Source organism: Megascapheus bottae, chromosome 16 (assembly GCF_031878675.1).
Source record: "Megascapheus bottae isolate mThoBot1 chromosome 16, mThoBot2.hap1, whole genome shotgun sequence".
Taxonomy (NCBI): Eukaryota; Metazoa; Chordata; class Mammalia; order Rodentia; family Geomyidae; genus Megascapheus; species Megascapheus bottae.
Window position 1 is genome coordinate 4,431,249 of NC_143524.1, and position 18,945 is coordinate 4,450,193.

Here is an 18,945-nt window from a genome sequence, read left to right on the forward strand (position 1 = left end):
GTGACTCACGCCTGTAATCCTAGTTATCCAGGAGGCTGAGATCTGAGGATCAAGGTTCAAAGCCATCCCGGGCACAAAGGGACCTGAGACTCTTATCTCCAATTAGCCTCTAGAAAATGGGAAATGGGGCTTGGCTCAAAGGTAGGGCAGTAACCTTGAACTGCAGAGCTCAGGGACAGCACCCAGGCTGAGTTCAAACCCCATGACCCACAAAAAAAAAAAAAAAAAGATTTTGTTTTCTGGGGCTGGGAGCATGGCCTAGTGGTAGAGTGCTTGCCTAGCATGCATGAAACCCTGGGTTCAATACTTTGGTACCACATACATAGAAAAAAGCCAGAAGTGGTGCTGTGGCTCAAGTGGTAGAGTGTTAGCCTTGAGAAAGCCCAAGGACAGTGCTCAGGCCCTGAGCTCAAGCCCAGGACTGTGGGGGGGGGGGGAAGAAAACCCGATTTTGTTTTTTAGCCAGGCGCCAGTGGCTCATGCCTCCAATCCTAGCTACTCAGGAGGCTGCGATCTGAGGATCGCCACTCAAAGCCAGCCTGTGCATGAAAGTCCATGAGTCTCTTAACTCTTAACCACCAGAAAACCAGAAGTGGCGCTGTGTGGCTCAAAGTAGAGTGCTAGCCTTCAGCTGAAGAGCTAATGGGCAGAGCGTTTGTGTTTTTCTTTTCTTTTCTTTTCTTTTCTTTTTCCTTTTTTTTTTTTTTTTTTTTTTGTGCCTGTCCCTTAACTTTTCCACTTAAGGCTGATGTTCTTGTACTTGAGCCACAGCTTTTTGGCTTTTTGGTGGTCATTGGAGATAAGAGTCTCATAGACTTTCCTGCTCAGGCTGGTTTCCAGCTGGGACCCTCAGATCTCAGTTAGAGGGTGGCTGGGAGGACAGGCCGGAGCGTGTTTGTAGACCCTCCCTCCCCTATCAGAATGGCAGATGTCCCTGGAAGATGGCCCACCCGTTTTACAACTTTATCACTCAAATGCATCGTTGATTATCCCTTCATGTGCGTGCTTATTGTGTGAGGATGGGGCCAGGGCAGCTGGCTGAGGGTGAGCCCCAGGAGAAACAGCAAGGTCCTGTTAAAGGTGGCAGTCCTGGCAGTGCCAGGTGGAGGTGGGCTTGTGCAAATTGTGCCCGTTCCTGATCTTGGACCTTCTGAGAATCCCCAGGAAGAATAGTTTTCTCTGTAAGTTGGGAGAGCCCGAGGTTCTTCTCCTAGCACTGTAGGCTGAGAAGGGCAGAGAGGCTGGACTAGAACCTCCTGCTATGGAGTGGTGGGCCTCTGGATGCCTCACTGCTCCCCGCTTGTTATGCCCTGCCATTTTGTCCCCCCAGGTTCGAGACCCTGGAGCCTGAAATGAATGCTCTGGCTGCAAGAATTACTGCAGTAAATGACATTGCAGAACAGCTGCTCCAGGCCAACCCGCCAGGCCAGGACCGCATTGTCAACACCCAGGAGCAGCTCAATCACAGGTGGGCTTTGCAGGACCGCCAGCCCGGGGCACCCAGGAAAGACCAATGCAGCTGGGGAGGGCGACAGGAAGAGCTTGGCTTTGCAGGAAGGGAATGTGTTGGGAGAGGGAAAGCAATGGAAGTGATGAAAGAGGAAAGTCAAAGCAGTCCAAAGAGACTGGGGACTGGATGGGAAGCCATTAAGAAGAGGAGAATTCACACCTGTAATCCTGGCTGCTCAGCAGGCTGAGCTCAGGAAGCGCCCAGTTCCAAGCTAGCCCAAGCAAAAACATACACATGACTCTGTCTCAATAGAAGTGGGCATAGCACTGCCTCATCGTCCCAGCTACAGTGGGAATTATAAGATAGGAGGACTGGAACTAGAGGCGTGGCTCGAGTGGTAGAGAACTGTGAAGGGAAAAACAATGCTGAGCCAAAGGCCATAAGTTCAAGCCCCAGTATCAGTAAAAGTAAAAAATTAAAATAAAATAAACAAAACAAACAAAAAAATACAAGATTCCATCTCATTGTAAATAAGGGTGGGAGAAGAACGGAGAGCGTAGCTTAGTTAGTGGTAGAGTGCTTGCCTAGCATGCACAAAGAACCAGGTTCGATTCCTCGGTACCACATACGTAGAAAAAAGTCAGAAGTGGTGCTGAGGCTCAAGTGGTAGAGCTCTAGCCTTGAGAAAGTCCAAGGACAGTGCTCAGGCCTTGAGTTCAAGCCCAGGATTGGGGGAGGAAAAGGGGGGAAAGGGGACAGGAGATAAAGCTCTTTAGAAGAACACCTGCAGAGGAAGCATGAGGTTCTAGGTTCAAAATCCAGTACCATCGGGGGCGGGGGACAGGAAGGAGGGCAACCTCCTTCCAAAAGCATGACAGGAGGTTTAACTAAGAAAGGGCAGCGCGAAGAAGCTTCCAGGTGGACATGGCTAGGACAAGAAAGTGGGCAGCTCCAGGTGCCAGACCTACTCTCTCCTTGCAGATGGCAGCAGTTCCGGTCCCTAGCAGACGGCAAGAAGGCAGCTCTGACCTCCGCATTGAGCATCCAGAACTATCACCTAGAGTGCACAGAGACCCAGGCCTGGATGAGAGAAAAGACCAAGGTCATCGAGTCCACCCAGGGCCTGGGCAATGACCTGGCGGGGGTGCTGGCTCTGCAGCGGAAGCTGGCAGGCACCGAGCGGGATCTGGAGGCCATCGCTGCCCGTGTGGGTGAACTGACCAGAGAGGCAAATGCCTTAGCTGCTGGCCATCCAGCACAAGCCTCTGCCATCAACGCTCGGCTTGGAGAGGTGCAGAAAGGCTGGGAAGACCTGCGGGCCACCATGCGACGCCGAGAGGAATCCTTGGGCGAAGCGCGGCGGCTGCAGGACTTCCTGCGCAGCTTGGATGACTTCCAGGCTTGGCTGGGCCGAACACAGACCGCTGTGGCCTCTGAGGAAGGGCCAGCCACCCTGCCGGAGGCAGAGGCCCTCCTGGCCCAGCATGCAGCCCTGCGAGGAGAGGTGGAGCGGGCCCAGGGCGAGTATAGTCGCCTGCGGGCCCTGGGCGAGGAGGTGACCAGAGACCAGGCAGATCCCCAGTGCCTGTTCCTCCGCCAGCGGCTGGAGGCCCTGGGAACCGGCTGGGAGGAGCTGGGCCGCATGTGGGAGAGCAGACAAGGCCGCCTGGCCCAGGCCCACGGCTTCCAGGGCTTCCTGCGGGATGCTCGGCAGGCGGAGGGCGTGCTCAGCAGCCAGGTGAGAGCCCAGGAGGCAGGAGCCCAGGAAGAAGAGCAAAATAAGGAGCAGGGGCAGAGAGAAGGGGGCGGGAGGGGCTGGTGTTAGTGAAGAAGCTGTTTGAGGATGCAGCCTGGCAGGAAGAGCCTTAGAAGCCTGAGAGTGATAAATCCAAATGTGTCTTCCTCACATTGGCTTTAGAAGAACGAAAAGACACCCCTATTTCTATAACTATTTAAAGTAAAGCAAATTACAACAGGATTTACACTGGTAAGGTCCTGCAGCTTAGCTCTGTGGGCCTTTGTTAAAGGGCCTCTTCCGAGCCTAGCCACCCCATCTCGGATGTCCCTGTGGGTGGGTGGCCTATGAGGGACTTGAGAAGTGACCTCAGGCCTCCCCTCCGACACAGGAGTATGTCCTATCACACACGGAGATGCCAGGAACGCTCCAGGCTGCTGACGCTGCCATCAAGAAGCTGGAAGATTTCATGAGCACCATGGATGCCAGCGGAGAGCGCATCCGCGGCCTCCTGGAGGCCGGGCACCAGCTGGCCTCTGAGGGCAACATCCACTCAGAGAAGATCCGGGAAAAGGCAGACTCCATCGACAGCAGGTACTTCGAGGGCAGCACGGCATAGGGGTGCACAAGGGAGACGAGTAAAGACAAAGATGGACCTCAAAGATGGAGATGAGGCATGGGCCACATCCAGTGTCTGGCAGGGACCTGGAGACTAGCAGGAACACAGAAGAGGAAGAAGGGGTGGTTGGAGAGGGACGAGGCCAAGACCTGGGAGAGCCTTCCTTACTCACATTAGGACAAAATGGATCCTAGCAGAATGGCAGGCCTGGAAATCAGACTTCTGGGGTGTTCTGTAGGGCCCCCCCGGGAATATCATCCATGTAAGAGGTAGACAAGGCTCTCTAAGCACGTTTTAGAACCATAACTGGCCAGGCCCAATGGTTGGTTAAAATTCTATGAAAGCCAGAACAACAACAACAAAATGTTCTCATGATCCCAAATCAATTACCAAAAATATCAAAAAATTTAAACTGGAAAACTTAAGTTCCAGCCCATCCCAGCTGCAGGTGGGACTCAAATGGTAGAGCATCTGCCTGGAAAGCACCAGACTGAGTTCAAACCCCACGACTGCCAAGAAAAAAAAAGCCATAATCCTCTCACGTGAAGGTCAAGGTTTTCCCCGGGGCTGTCACTGTAGGCACAGAAAGAATCAAGAGGCCGTGCAGCAGCTTTGGGGCCGTCTTCGGGACAACCGAGAGCAGCAGCACTTCCTGCAAGACTGTCATGAGGTGAGGCTCTTGTTCTCTGCACCCCTGCAGCATTTCAGTGCTGTCTGCCCAGTTCCCCTCCCCAGCTCTGAGCTGGGCGTAGATCAAGTGCACTGGGTTTCAGCACAGCCCCAGAGCACCCTTCATGGTTTCTTCCCATCTCCCCTCCTCTCCTCCCCCTGAAATATCCCCTCCTCCTCCCTCACCCCTGCATTATGCTCGCTCCAGCTTAAACTCTGGATTGATGAGAAGATGCTAACAGCCCAGGATGTGTCCTATGATGAGGCCCGTAACCTGCACACCAAGTGGCAGAAGCACCAGGCGTTCATGGCTGAGTTGGCAGCCAACAAGGACTGGCTGGACAAGGTAGACAAGGTGAGCAGCGCAGCGAGTGTGAGCCTCTGGGCTACCACTGGGCAGGTCTAGGCTGCCCGGACACGGCTCTTTCAGTCAGAGGTATGGCACAGGACTCTAGAATTTGAAAAGGTACAATATAGAAGGAGGAGGAGAGGGAGCAGGAGGAGGAGGAGGAAGAAAAGAAAGTTGAACCAAACTGGCTTTGATTTAACACTGTTGCTATGTCTAGAGCAGAAGCCTCTCCTCAGCTAGGATCTACAAACACTGAAAAGGGCCAGAGCGTAAATACTTCAGGCTTTGAGGGACATAGTTTCTGTCATCGCCCTTCACTTCTGCTGTCATCATGCAAAAGCCGCCATACAGAAGACATACGTAAAGGATCGTGGCTGGCTCCCAGGAAAGCTTTACTTATAAAAGCAGGCAGTGGGCCAGATGGGCCTCATCTGCTGTGGTTTGCTGGGCGCTGGGAGCTCTGCCTCCATTGCTGAGGATAGAAGACATCGTCTTTGTAGTCGGCCACTATTTCTAGATACCTTCAGTGTGCCCAGCACACAGCTATGCAGCGTGGAATAACAAGACGCCTCCCTTCCTTGAAGGACATGGTAGATGGCCAGAGGAGACACAGTGCTTCCATTTGTTCAGCAGTATTTACTTGGTGATGTTTTTATCACAAAGCGCCCTATTAGGCACTGAGTGGGGAACGGAAGTGATGCCACCACAGGCTGCCTCCAAGAGGAAGGACACTGTAGCCGGATGCGAGTTGCTTCCACATGAACAGCTAAGGCAAATCCACAGCAAATACGATGGGTGCCATAGACAGTCCATAAAGTCTGGGGGTAAAGAGAGGCTGCATGGAGACTCTGGAGGCAGAAATGTCCAGAGCAGTCCTGGGGGGCTGGTGGAGTTGGAATGTGGACAAGCAGAGATATCAGGGAAAGAATAAACTGAACAGAGAGCCAAACAGTGAGGAGAATGGAGAGGAGGAATAGGAAATCAACCCCATGGGGTGCAGTGTGCTGTAGGGGCACCGTGGAAGCTGAGGGGTGTGCTTTGAAGTGTTTCCAGCTGAAGGCCATGAAACCAGCAAGCAGATGTCACCTTTGGCACTCTTAAAAGCCATGTAAAAAAAAAAAAAGCAGCATCAGGGTTTGTGTTCCCAGAAACAGACCCTGAAATCTAAGTTCTGGAGTAGCCCACTTTCAGGAGAGGCCTGGGAAATGAGAGAGAAGGAAGCACAGGCCAGACAGGAAGCACAAAGTGATAGAAGGGTGTGTGTTTAGCATGTGGGAGACCCAGGTTCCAGCACAAAGGGGTTGGGGAGGAGAAAGGGAGGGAGGGAGGGAGACAGAAGAAAGGGAAGGAGGGAGGAAGGAAGGAAAGAAGGAAGGAAGGAGAGAGTGAGCAGCACAGGAAGTTGGGAAAGGAGGTGAACCTTACTTGAGGAAGTTCGGTGAAAAGTATTATGAGTGATAAACAGGAATTACAATAGTCACATCCATGTGCTGGAAACCAGAAGCACCAGGAACCCATCGCAATGTCTTGTTTATTGAACGGAGGTTGGGCTGGGACCCCAAGGGAGGAAAGAGTATGGTGTCAGCAGCGTGGCCAGGGAGGTTTAGATGGGCTTTGAGACCTCTGAGAAGGATATGTCAACAAGTAGCCATGACAGCCTGGAATCACTTGCCACGCTTCAGTTCATTCTGCCCTTCAGGTCTCTGGTCTGCCATCAGCCTGTGACATGTAGTGGTGTCTAATTGTGGCACTTACCTTTCTTTGTCCTGCCACCCAGGAAGGGCGGGAGCTGACTCTGGAGAAGCCCGAGCTGAAAGCTTTGGTGTCGGAGAAGCTGGAGGACCTGCACAAGCGCTGGGATGAGCTGGAGACCACCACGCAGGCTAAGGCTCGCAGCCTCTTTGACGCCAACCGGGCAGAGCTGTTTTCCCAGAGTTGCTCTGCCCTGGACAGCTGGCTAGAGAGCCTGCAGGCCCAGCTGCACTCCGACGACTATGGCAAGGACCTCACCAGTGTCAACATCCTGCTTAAGAAGCAGCAGGTAGGTGCAAGCTTCTGGGGAAGGAGAATGGAAGGAGAAAGTGGTGTCCTCTAAAGCCAAGGTCATCTAAGGCCTGGCAGGTGACACACACACATACACATTTTATTATTTTTCATCACGATTTCTATGGGCTCCCAGCATCAAAAATCTCCAGTGGTGACATGGGTCAGGGTAAAGTCAGGAGGTAAACTATAGGAATCACTTGAACAAAGGAACTAATAAAAAGTATTTATTAGTGAAAAGTAACTACGAGGCCAGGAGTGTGGCCTAGTGGTAGAGTGCTTGTGTATCATGCATGAAGACCGAGGTTCAATTCCTTGGTAAAAAGTGCCAGAAGTGGTGCTGTGGCTCAAGTGGTAGAGATCTAGCCTTGAGAAAGTCCAAGGACAGTGCTCAGACCATGAGCTCAAGCCACAGGACTGGCAAAAAAAAAAAAAAAATTAACTATTAAAGGTATGGTTTTTAGTTTTCTGTTGCTATGACACAATAACATGAAACTGGGTGATTATAAAGAATAGATAATTGGGGCCGGGAGTTTGGCCTAGTGGTTAAAGTGTTTGCCTAGCATGCATGAAGACCTGGATTCGATTCCTTGGTACCACATTCATAGAAAAAAGCCGGAACTGGTGCTGAGGCTCAAGTGGTAGAGCTCTAGGCTTGAGAAAATCCAAGGACAGTGCTCAGGCCCTGAGCTCAAGCCCAGGACTGCCAAAAAAAAAAAAATAGATAATTGTTCCCAGCTCACCGTTCTACAGGATCTAAATCTAAGAATCTGGTGCTGATATTTTCTTGGTTTCCAGTAAAGGGCCTTGTGACTAACATGATAGGAAAACAGAGGGAAGTGAGCGCATGTGGAAGAGGCAAAGCATAACTTTATAACAACCTGCTCTTATGGTAACTAATCCAGTCTCATGAGGTCTACAATAATCCCTCTTAGTGACATAATCACCTCTTAAAGCCCCCCCCCCAACACACACACACACACACACACACACACACTGTTTTACCTTGGGGACCACATTTCAATGTAAGTTTTGGAGGAGACAAACCACATCCAAACCCTGATGTATATAAAGAGAACTAATTCTGAAAACTGTTTTCTGAAAAGGGTGGAATAGTAAATGTTTGGGGCTTTGTGGATCATGGGGTGATCTCTACTACAACTCTTCCATAGGTTTAAAAAAAACAATAGCCATAGACATGAAATTCCTATCCAGTGTCATTAACAGAATAAGCAGTGGGCTGAATTTGTTGACCCCAGCTCTTAAAAATCCTGAACTAGTGAATGGACAGCACCTTGGGGGAGTAAGAAGGAGGAATGTGATAACTCAGGCCTTGCTAAAGAGGGCAGAGACCTCTAAATGACCAAAAAGTGTGCTGGAGCAAATTGGCAGCTGGCAAGCTAAGGCTAGCCAGTGGGAAGCCTCCTCTGGAGTGCCAGTAAAGCCTGCTGGAGGGGATGCTCCACTGGGTTTCTGGCACACGATGGACAGTTTTGCTGGTAGAGCAAGAAGAAAAGCATGCTGGAATTCTAGCCAGTTCCACCATGTTGTGCTACTCCTCCATGGCCCTCTGCTGGCAGGGGTGGCATTGCACTAGCTGGCAGAGGAGAAGTTACAGGGTCCAATTTCAACATCTTAAAGCAGGGTAGAGATGGGCCAAAGTAGATTTGGGACTGAGGGACAATGGATTCACAATGGCACAGTTACCACACAACCTTGGATTCTGATATATATGAATTTTTTTTTTGTGGGTCTTGAACTCAGCCTGGGTGCTGTCCCTGAGCTCTTCAAGGCTACCACCCTACCCCTGAGCCTGGATATTGTTCCTGAGTTCTTCAGGTTAAGGCTACCGCCCTACCCTTGAACCAGTCTCTACTTCCCGTTTTCTAGAGGTTAATTGGAGTTAAATGTCTCAGGTCCTTTTGTGCCTGGGCTGGCTTTGAACCTTGATCCTCAGATCTCAGCCTCCTGAGTAGGTAGGATTACAGGTGTGAGCCACTGCACCCGGCTGTATGAAATTTTGAAACCCAACAATCATGGCTATGAGGGGATGGATACTTGCGGGTTGATCCCTGGGGATAAGAAGTTGTGGTTGGTGGGCCAGGAGTTTGACCTAGTGGTCAAACTAGCATGCATGAAGACCCCCAGGTTTGATTCCTGCAGAGTGCCAGCTTTGAGGAAACCCTAAGGACAGTGTTTAGGCTGAGTTCAAGCCCCATGCCTTGCAAAAAAAAAAAAAAGTTGCGGTTGGCAAGCCAGGCACTAGTGGTGCACTCCAGTAATCCTAGCTACTCAGCAGGCTGAGATCTAGGATCACAGTTCAGAGTCATCCTGGGTAGGAAAAATCCATGGGACTGTTATCTCCAATAAACTACTCAGAAAAAGTCAGAAGTGGTGTTGTGGCTCAAGTGGTAGAGCTCTAGCCTGGAGCACAAAGAGCCTCAGAGACAGCACCCAGGTTCTGAGGTCAAGCCCCAGGACTGGAAAAAAAAAAAAGAAAAAAGCAAAATGGTGGTTGGCATGGTCCACTAGCGTCCCCTCAGAGTGTGAGGGTGGCGGTGCCCTGTTGATGTCCCCTCCCCTCGTGGTTTGCAGATGCTGGAGCGGGAGATGGCTGTGAGAGAGAAGGAGGTGGAGGCCATTCAGGCCCAGGCCAAGGCCCTGGCCCAGGAGGACAAGGGGGCCGGGGAGGTGGAGAGGACCTCAAGGGCCGTGGAGGAGAAGTTCAGAGCCCTCTGCCAGCCCATGAAAGAGCGCTGCCAGCGCCTGCAAGCCTCCCGAGAGCAGCACCAGTTCCATCGCGACGTGGAGGATGAGATAGTGAGTCATGGAGTCACCTTGACCTTGGTCCTGACACTCTGGGAAGCCACCTCAGATCAGTTAACCTGCACACCCCCGTGGCCCTTTCCCCCTCCTGACCCTGGGGCTGGCCCTCTACTTTTGACTCCTTTCTCACCTAGTTGTGGGTGACAGAGCGGCTGCCCACAGCCAGCTCCATGGAACATGGCAAGGACCTGCCCAGCGTCCAGCTTCTCATGAAGAAAAACCAGGTGAGGCAGAGGCTAGGGGAAAGAGAAAAGTTCCCAAGAGCCTCCCTTTCCCCCCATGTTAGGAGGGTGTGTTTTCTTGCGGGAAGGGGTGAGGACTGAGGGGCTCCCCTTGCAAGCCTTTCAGGGTGTCCTCTTCTGTGGGTGGGTACAGACCCTACAGAAAGAGATCCAGGGCCACGAGCCCCGGATTGCAGACCTCCAGGAGCGGCAGCGGGTGCTGGGAGCGGCGGCGGCCGGCCCAGAGCTGGCTCAGCTCCAGGAAATGTGGAAACGCCTGGGCCACGAGCTGGAGCTTCGGGGCAAACGATTAGAGGAGGCTCTGCGCGCCCAGCAGTTCTATCGCGACGCCGCCGAGGCCGAGGCCTGGATGGGTGAGCAGGAGTTACACATGATGGGCCAGGAGAAGGCCAAGGTGAGAGCCAGGGCGCATCCGGTCTTGATTTCTCCCTCTCCCAGTCCCTGCTGCCTGACACCCAGTGTTGCCTCTCCCAGGACGAGCTGAGTGCCCAGACAGAGGTGAAGAAGCATCAGGTGTTGGAGCAAGCTCTGGCTGACTACGCCCAGACCATCCACCAGCTAGCAGCCAGCAGTCAGGACATGATTGACCACGACCACCCAGAGAAGTGAGTGCACAGCGGCCAGGGAGGGCTCCCACCCTGGGGAGAGGAAACAGCGCCCCTGGATAATAGAGGGACTGTAGCATCTTTCACACTGTGTGGACAGAACATTCTAGAAAGCTTGAGAAACATGAAGAGTTGGACACCTGTGGCCAGACGGGGCACGACAGCAATGTCTCCTAAGCCCGTGGCGCCTCTCCTCCTCCCCCTGCAGCACTCGGATATCGATCCGCCAGGCCCAGGTGGACAAGCTGTACGCTAGCCTGAAGGAGCTGGCAGGAGAGCGGCGCGAGCGCCTGCAGGAGCACTTGCGGTTGTGCCAGCTGCGCCGAGAGCTCGATGACCTGGAGCAGTGGATCCAGGAGCGGGAGGTGGTGGCGGCGTCTCATGAGCTGGGCCAGGACTATGAGCACGTGACAGTGAGTGCCGTGCTGATGAGGGCCCAGAGGGGTCGGGACCCACTCAGAGACCTGGGCCCTGGCTGAGCGCCGAGGGGCCGGCGAGGAGAGACCAGGCAGGGAGTGGCCTCCGGGGTCTGAGGCGCACCCCTGAAGCAATTGCACAGAAGGGGAGACACGGGGCCGACTGTGGAGAGAGGAAATTCAGTACCACTTCCACTCCCTAGGCCTCAACGGAACTTAGGGCGCTTCCATCCCCTCTGTAGTCTGGAATGTAGACCCTCGTGGGTGCAGAAATGACGACCATGTTGAAGGAGGGCCCCCAATGTCCCGAACTGGAGCCCCAGAGGGGCGTCAGGCGAATTCAAAGTGCGCAGCACAGAACCGGCCGCAGGCATGGCCGTGGTACCGTGGACTGTGCCATCTGTGACACCCTGCCCACTCAGTCTGTCCACATTCCCCATGGAGTTAATGCTAATCGCGCATTCAGGAAGGTGGCAGGGTAGAGGAGGGAGTCACACCTCCATGAGGGTCACCCACTGAGGTCACATCCTGTCCCTACAACTACTTCCTCCTCTAGATGCTTCGGGACAAATTCCGGGAGTTCTCCCGAGACACGAGCACCATCGGTCAGGAGCGCGTGGATGGCGCCAACACGCTAGCCAACGGGCTCATCGCGGGAGGCCACGCTGCCCGGGCCACGGTGGCCGAGTGGAAGGATAGTCTCAACGAGGCCTGGGCTGACCTTCTTGAGCTGCTGGACACACGGGGCCAGGTGCTAGCTGCCGCCTATGAGCTGCAGCGCTTCCTGCATGGGGCTCGTCAAGCCCTGGCCCGGGTGCAGCACAAACAGCAGCAGCTTCCGGATGGGACTGGCCGGGACCTCAATGCCGCCGAGGCGCTGCAGCGCCGGCACTGCGCCTACGAGCACGACATCCAGGCCCTCAGCGCGCAGGTGCGACTCGGCTAGAGGCTCCGCTGTGAGGCTCCGGGGAACATGGGAAGAAGGGGTACAGGGAGCGAGGACAGAGCTCAGAGGAAGGAGCCCTGGAGGGTTGTTCAGAGACAGAGCGAGAACCACTCCACAGAATCGCCACACTCGTGCTTTTCTATTACCGTGGCAGTGGGGTTCAGCTCGGGGCACTGAGCTTTGCAGGACAGGTGCTCTCCAGCCGGCCCCACTCCCTTCCGCTCTGCGGTGGTTGAGATGAGGTCTCCCAAACTTTTGCTTGGGCTGGCATCAAACCATTCCCCATGTCTACCTCCTGAAAACTAGGATGGCTAGAAGATTCTTTGCGTTTTGCCCAAGTCTGCCTGTCATGTCACCCAGACAAGAGCTCCAGACTCAACGATACAAATGCAAAATTTTCCTCTACCTCCTAGACCCACCCTCTTCTTCAGGTTCATTCTAGTAATTCTCCATGCCCCCCCTGCTGCAGACAGGACAGCTCAGCTGGCCTGTGATCCTTTTAAGGCCCATCCATCCGATGAAAGCCCACCATGTTGCTGTCAGTCCTAGCCCTCCACCTTTGTTTCTCCTCCTCCATGGGCTGGGGAATCGGCAGGAGATGGGCCGCAGCCACCCGGGCTGAGGAGGACTGCAGGTCCCGGCAGTCTCTCTGCTTCCCTGCTCTGCTCACTTGGGCCGTGACTCCACAGGTCCAGCAGGTCCAGGACGATGGCCACCGGCTCCAGAAGGCCTATGCTGGAGACAAGGCTGAGGAGATGGGCCGCCACATGCAGGCCGTGGCCGAGGCCTGGGCCCAGCTCCAGGCAAGCTCTGCGGCCCGCCGCCAGTTGCTGCTGGACACCACGGACAAGTTCCGCTTCTTCAAGGCAGTCCGGGAGCTGATGCTATGGATGGATGGGGTGAATCTGCAGATGGACGCCCAGGAGCGGCCCCGGTGAGACCAGGGGCCCGGATGCCTCCCCCGCCACGGGGCCTGGGGCAGCACATGACGCTGACTCTGCATCCCCCCCCAGGGATGTGTCTTCTGCAGATCTAGTCATCAAGAATCAACAAGGCATCAAAGCCGAAATCGAGGCCAGAGCGGACTGCTTCTCCTCTTGCATCACCATGGGGCAGGAGCTACTGGGCCGGAGCCACTATGCAGCCGAGGAGGTGGGTAAGGCCTGGCAAGGCCTGGCATGCCTCGCCCAGCATGGCTCAATGCTCAGGTTTCCCGAGTCTTTCTGCTTCTTCATTAAGCAAGAACTCTTCCACTCTCTGCCTCTTTAGTGCTACCTAAGAGATTTCCCACACCCCATTTTCTCCATCTTAGTGTCAGAAATGTGGGTGCTAAAACATGTCTCTTCCCCGCCACCCCCCACCCCACCCCAGATCTCAGAGAAGCTGTCTCAGCTGCAGGCCCGGCGCCAGGAGACAGCTGACAAGTGGCAGGAGAAGATGGACTGGCTTCAGCTTGGTGAGCCATGGTGGGAGCACGGGTCCCGGAGGATGGGGCTGGCATCCTCTTCTGGAAGTTGCCAGTGGGTGGGACCAGGAGCTGGAATGCATTCCAGGGGCAGACCCTGGCAGGGCTCTGGGGCAGTGGCTCTCTCTTGTCCCTATTCTTTTTGTGTGTGTCCATCTGAGGCTTGAATCCTGAGTTTGTGCTCAATGCTAGAACTCCATGGACCTTTGTGCCTGGGCTGGCTTTGAACTGTGATCCTCAGATCTTAGGCTTCCCTAGCTAGGATTACACAGGCGTGAGCCACCAGCGCCCAGGGCCTCTTGTCCCTCTTCTTGAGGTAGGTCTTGTGCCCTGCCAGTGCCCACTCTCACCTTCCATCTCTGTAACCCCAAATCCTGGCAGTCTTGGAGGTGCTTGTGTTTGGGAGAGACGCGGGGATGGCAGAGGCCTGGCTATGCAGCCAAGAGCCATTGGTCCGCAGCGCGGAGCTGGGCTGCACGGTGGATGAAGTGGAGAGCCTCATCAAGCGGCACGAAGCCTTCCAGAAGTCAGCGGTGGCCTGGGAAGAGCGCTTCAGTGCGCTGGAGAAGCTCACTGCGGTGAGGCTTCCATACCTGCCCCCGGCTCTGCCCCCCCAGGCCTGCGCTGTCTGCACTCAGAAAAGCACTTCCCTTTCCACTGTGCTGGCGTCTCTGGTGGGAAACAAGAGCACCCCACTACTCCCCTGGGTGATGCTTACCCCCCTCGCCCCCGCTTCAGTTCTCTTCTCCATCCTCTGTGACATCAAACTGGAGCTGGGACATCTTGGCTTTCCCCTCTCCTTGCTCCTTACTAAGCCCTCTGCGCTGACCTCAGCATTTCTTGGCAGTTGGAGGAGCGGGAGAAAGAGCGGAAGAGAAAGGAGGAGGAGGAGGAGCGGAGGAAAAAGCCGCCTGCTCCAGAGCCCAAAGGGGAGCTGGTAGACGGCCACACTGCTCCTGCCGCATCCAGGGACGGGTGAGAGCCGGGTACCCCAGCCAGGAGAAGCAGGCCGAGCCCAAGCACTGCCAGGGACTAAATATTCCATGTCACCTCTGGCCATTGCAGAACCCAGCCTCGGCTACCACTGTCAACACAGGCGCCCAGTGTTAATGGGGTCTGCACAGACTCAGAGTCGTCACAGGTAAGCCTGGCCCCGGCACCCACAGAATCTACCCCTACCCCACCATCTTCTCACAATCTCTTATCTTTGCAGCCCCTGTTGGAACAACAGAGACTTGAACAGAGCAGCTTCTCAGAAGGGCCTGTGAGTCCCCCTAGAGGGCAGGGGGATGCTGGGGGGGGGGAGGGCAGACTCTTAAGAAGACTAGCTCAGGGCTAGATTCCCTCCATTTTCCCCTTGACACCCGCGCTGTTTTCCCTCCCAGGGGCCAGGGGCAGGGGAAGAGGCCAGCGGGCGGGGAGAGAGGCAGGCACAGCCCCGGGGCCCAGCCCCTCCCGCACTGCCCCAGAGCAGGCCCTCTGAGTCAGCCCATGTGGCCACCCTGCCCGCTCGAGGCCCGGAGCTGTCGGCCCAAGAGCAGATGGAGGGGATGCTGTGCCGCAAACAGGAGATGGAGGCCCCCAACAAGAAGGCCGCCAACAGGTACTGGGCCTGGCCAGGCTCCTGCCTGTCAGAAGGCTTCCCCTGAGTCTCACCCTGGACTGGGGGTGGTGGGGAAATGCCTGCACAAATGTGTCCTCTGCGAAAGAGGGGTGGGGATGCAGGTCCCAGGGGAGGGCCAGAAGGGGCCCCAAGACAAGAGTCTACAAGAGTCTGCTATGCCAGGCAGAGTGGCTCACACTTGCAGTCTCAGCTACTTGGGAAGCTGAGGTGAGCTGTAAATCCCACGACCCAAGGGCACCCAAGGGAGCCCTACAGTACGGCCCCACCCCCACCTCGGCCAGCCAGGCCACCCACCCATTTGTTCTTCTGACCCTGTGTCTCTCCCAGGTCCTGGCAGAATGTGTATTGTGTCCTGCGGCGTGGAAGCCTTGGTTTTTACAAGGATGCTAAGGCAGCCAGTGTGGGAGTGCCATACCATGGAGAAGTGCCTGTCAGTCTGGCCAAGGCCCAGGGCAGTGTGGCCTTTGATTACCGGAAGCGCAAACACGTCTTCAAGCTGGGGTAGGAACTGGAGGGTACTCTCTCGACAGGATGGAGAGGGGAGGGGAGAGAAGAGAAGGGAGGAGGGAGATGTTGAGAATGATGCAAGGTGGTCCAAAGAGACTGGTGTGTAAGGAACGCTGGTAATGAATGGCCTTGCCAAACCAGTACTCAAGGGCCCCTGTTCCTGAGGGAGAGGCAAGGGATTTGGGTTGCATTCTACCCTAAAGGAACAGTGAGCCAGGCTGAAAAGTTGTCCTGGGAGGGAAATCAGAGGTGGGGGGGTACCCTGTCCCCAGGCCCCATTGTCTTTTTTTTCCCCTCTCTAGTCCTGGGGCTTGAACTCAGGGCCTGGGCACTGTCCTTGGGTTTTTTCAAGGCTAGAGCTCTACCACTTGAGCCTCAGCCCCACTTCTGGCGTTTTCTATGTATGTGGTACTGAGGAATTGAACCTGGGTCTTTGTGCATGCTAGGCAGGCACGCTACCACTAGACCATGCTCCCGGCCCCAGGCCCCCCACCTTCTGTCTGCCAGCAAGCAGCCCACTGGCCTGGGATGAAGTGAGCTCACACTGCAGCCAATCAGAAGGGATTTGCTTTTGTGCAAATCCTGGGAACCTGAAGAATTTCCAAGCGCGTGTGATGTGTCCCTGAGGGCTGTCCTTCAGGCCCCGGGAGCAGTGACCTGGAAGTGCGGGTTCTCAGCTCTGCCCTGTCTCCCAACAGCTTGCCAGATGGAAAAGAATATTTGTTCCAGGCCAAGGATGAGGTGAGCTGTTCCCTGCCCCCCCTTCTCTCCACCAGGACCATCCTTGGGCTCCCACTAACAGGCTTCCTTCTTCTTCCTCCGCCGCCGCTGCCTCTTTCTGGCAGGCTGGGATTTGAACTCGGGGTTCACTTGCTGGGAAGGCATTCTGTCACTTGCGCCATCCTTCTCCCCTCTCGCTCTAGGTGTTTTTGGAATGGGGTCTTGTGTGTATGCCTGGACTGACCCGGCCCGGGCCTCCTGTTGATCCAGCTATGTGGCTGGGGTGACAGGGACAGACCACAGCATTCAGCTTGTTGTGGGTTGAGGTGGGGATCTTGCGAGCTTTTTGCCTGAGCTGGCCCCTCACTGCCACGGCGCGGGGGCCCGGCCAGGGTTAGCGGCGTCAGCTCCCGGCCGGGCTCTGCCTCCTTTCCCTCCCTGCAGCGGGTGCGGGCTGAGGGGCTGAGGGGCGTCGGGTGGCGCTGAGCCCTCCTGTCCCCCCCGCGCCCCCGCAGGCGGAGATGAGCTCTTGGCTGCGAGTGGTGAACGCCGCCATCGCGGCCGCGTCCTCGGCCAGCGGCGAGCCGGAGGAGCCCGCGGCGCCCCGCGCGCCCCGCGGCATGTCCCGCGCCATGACCATGCCCCCGGTGTCGCAGCCCGAGGGCGTCGCGCTGCGCAGCAAGGACGGCCGGGAGCGCGAGCGGGAGAAGCGCTTCAGCTTCTTCAAAAAGAACAAGTAGCGGCGGGGTGCGAGCCGTCCGTGCCGCCCGCTCCGCGGAGGAAGCCGCCCGCCGGGACCGCGGGACTGCGGGCAGGGCGCCCCTGCTCGGGACGCGCCCGGCTGCTGGGGGCCGCCGGGAACTGACGCCGGGACCGGCCGCGCCCCACAGCCCGCCCCCTGCTGTGTGACCCCGCGGGGGCCCGGCACGCCCCGTTCCACTTCCTCCGTGTCCCGCCTCCCCTGCCCCGGGCCTCCACCCCACCACGGTGCGAAACGGCTGCCCGCCTCAGAGCCAACCTCCCGCCGCCGCCGGGGCGCGCCGTCCGCCATCTGCCATCCCGATCCTTGCCCCGGACCAGCCAGGAACCTCTCAGAGCTGAAGCCGGACCTGGGGTGCGGAGCGCCCGCCCGATGGTGGAGCTGCCTGCGGGCTGCCGAGGCCTCCCTCCCCGACCGCCTCGCCCTCCACTGGAGCGGCCTCAGTGCTTCCCAGGCGCGCGCGGTGTGGAGGGGCCCCAGCCTGGAGTCAAGGTGATTAAACAGCTCAGCTTCTCTCACAGCCTGTGGTGCCTTTGCTTTCCTGCCCACGCCTGGGCAGGCTTCCACCCTGACCCCAGCCCACCCACTCCAAGCCCTGGGAGAATGGGTGTGATGCCCAGGTCCATTCCTGCTGGACCCAGCCGGCAGCGAACCGGGATTCCTGACTCTGGGGGTGAAGACTGGGAAAAGAAATAGACAAGAAAAGATGGGGTCGGGAGGACTACAGCCCAAGACTCCAGCCTAAAGCCAGCTTAAGACTATAGCCCAAGGCTGTGAGCTTAAGACTTGTAGCATTTATTTCAAGTTCCAACCTTAAATACTTTTCTTAAAACCAGGAAACTGCCAGAGGTCATTCCTGCAAAACAGCAATCAAGTCTCAATTAGGTTAAATGAGAAATCATTATGATAACAGCTTACTTCCCTGAGTACTCAGTTGTGCAGGTCCAAGGTCACTGACCCCATACTGGGTCCCCAACACGCTCCCTCCGGCTCATGTCTCCTAAAAGCCACCTCCACTTGTTGCACACCAAACACGCCCACTGTGGGTCAGGAGGAATTAAGTGTTCACATTAAAAAGCAGCGAGTGACCCCTCGCCCAGTGCAAAAGCAAAACTTCCCTTTTTTGGGTTCTGGGGTGAGCCCAGGGCCTTCACACATGCGAGTCCCGGGCAGTACCCCACAGCCACACCCCTCTCCTCGCTTAGGGTTCTCTATACTGTTCACAGTATTGCTGCAACCTAGTCTCAGACACCACTCAGCCACAAGTGGAAAGCTGAGCAGTTCCTATCTCCCCAGAGATCCAAGGGAGTTGATGTGGGGGGCGGAGGAATGGCAGGTTCCCAATAGGAAAATACAGGACAACAGGATGCAAATGGAGAATTGCTAGAAGTTGTTGTTGGCAATTAGAGATTTCAGGTTTAGTTGATTCCAGATGTTGGAAGTGACCACTCAGTAACCTATACAGAAGAAGTGTATTTTCCAAATTGTCAGCTTTCCAGGAAGGTTACCTACCTTGTTATGGGCCCAGTGCTTGGAGAAGACCCATCATCAGTGAAAAAAGAGCCAAGGGCATGTAGGTCCGGGCCCAGCCTCACCTAGGAGGCTCTCCAGACATGAGATCTGGCGGAGCCAAAGACCACAGGATAAACTGTCCCTTGATGGAGACTTCAGCAGGGAGCTGTGGATAGAACTTTCAGGCCTTTCCACAGAACACCCTGTCAGCACTACACAGACACCTTTTGGACCTTGAGTACAGTTATAAATCCTTCACCAGTGTGAAGGAGTCACACCTGTGGAGTGCTCGAGGAATCTGAACACTCCCAGGGGCAAGCCTGGGGGCTGAGGCGGAAGCAATGGTGGACACTTTAGAAGGATGTTTCAGTTTACTGGGGAGAAACATGGAGAACCATCAGTGTGTAATCAGCCACCATTGGAAGTGGTCTTACAGGACAGATGTGAACAGAAAGGT

General features: G+C 55.7%; 1 protein-coding gene across 1 annotated transcript in view; it reads left to right on the forward strand.

Annotated features, from left to right (window-relative positions):
• Sptbn2 (spectrin beta, non-erythrocytic 2) overlaps positions 1 to 17,496 on the forward strand; it is a 33,490-nt gene extending 15,994 nt beyond the window's left edge. Inside the window, exons 14-36 of the mRNA XM_090347291.1 lie at positions 1,331 to 1,468; positions 2,432 to 3,188; positions 3,577 to 3,779; positions 4,384 to 4,474; positions 4,682 to 4,828; positions 6,600 to 6,863; positions 9,461 to 9,685; positions 9,826 to 9,915; positions 10,067 to 10,327; positions 10,408 to 10,538; positions 10,747 to 10,951; positions 11,511 to 11,885; positions 12,590 to 12,834; positions 12,914 to 13,052; positions 13,272 to 13,356; positions 13,747 to 13,943; positions 14,213 to 14,340; positions 14,431 to 14,506; positions 14,579 to 14,629; positions 14,751 to 14,968; positions 15,317 to 15,490; positions 16,195 to 16,237; positions 16,732 to 17,496. Of these exons, the coding sequence (XP_090203417.1) occupies positions 1,331 to 1,468; positions 2,432 to 3,188; positions 3,577 to 3,779; positions 4,384 to 4,474; positions 4,682 to 4,828; positions 6,600 to 6,863; positions 9,461 to 9,685; positions 9,826 to 9,915; positions 10,067 to 10,327; positions 10,408 to 10,538; positions 10,747 to 10,951; positions 11,511 to 11,885; positions 12,590 to 12,834; positions 12,914 to 13,052; positions 13,272 to 13,356; positions 13,747 to 13,943; positions 14,213 to 14,340; positions 14,431 to 14,506; positions 14,579 to 14,629; positions 14,751 to 14,968; positions 15,317 to 15,490; positions 16,195 to 16,237; positions 16,732 to 16,956 (4,468 nt within the window). The 3' untranslated portion in view covers positions 16,957 to 17,496. The remainder of the gene's footprint in view (positions 1 to 1,330; positions 1,469 to 2,431; positions 3,189 to 3,576; positions 3,780 to 4,383; positions 4,475 to 4,681; positions 4,829 to 6,599; positions 6,864 to 9,460; positions 9,686 to 9,825; positions 9,916 to 10,066; positions 10,328 to 10,407; positions 10,539 to 10,746; positions 10,952 to 11,510; positions 11,886 to 12,589; positions 12,835 to 12,913; positions 13,053 to 13,271; positions 13,357 to 13,746; positions 13,944 to 14,212; positions 14,341 to 14,430; positions 14,507 to 14,578; positions 14,630 to 14,750; positions 14,969 to 15,316; positions 15,491 to 16,194; positions 16,238 to 16,731) is intronic.
• The last annotated feature ends 1,449 nt before the right edge of the window (positions 17,497 to 18,945 follow it).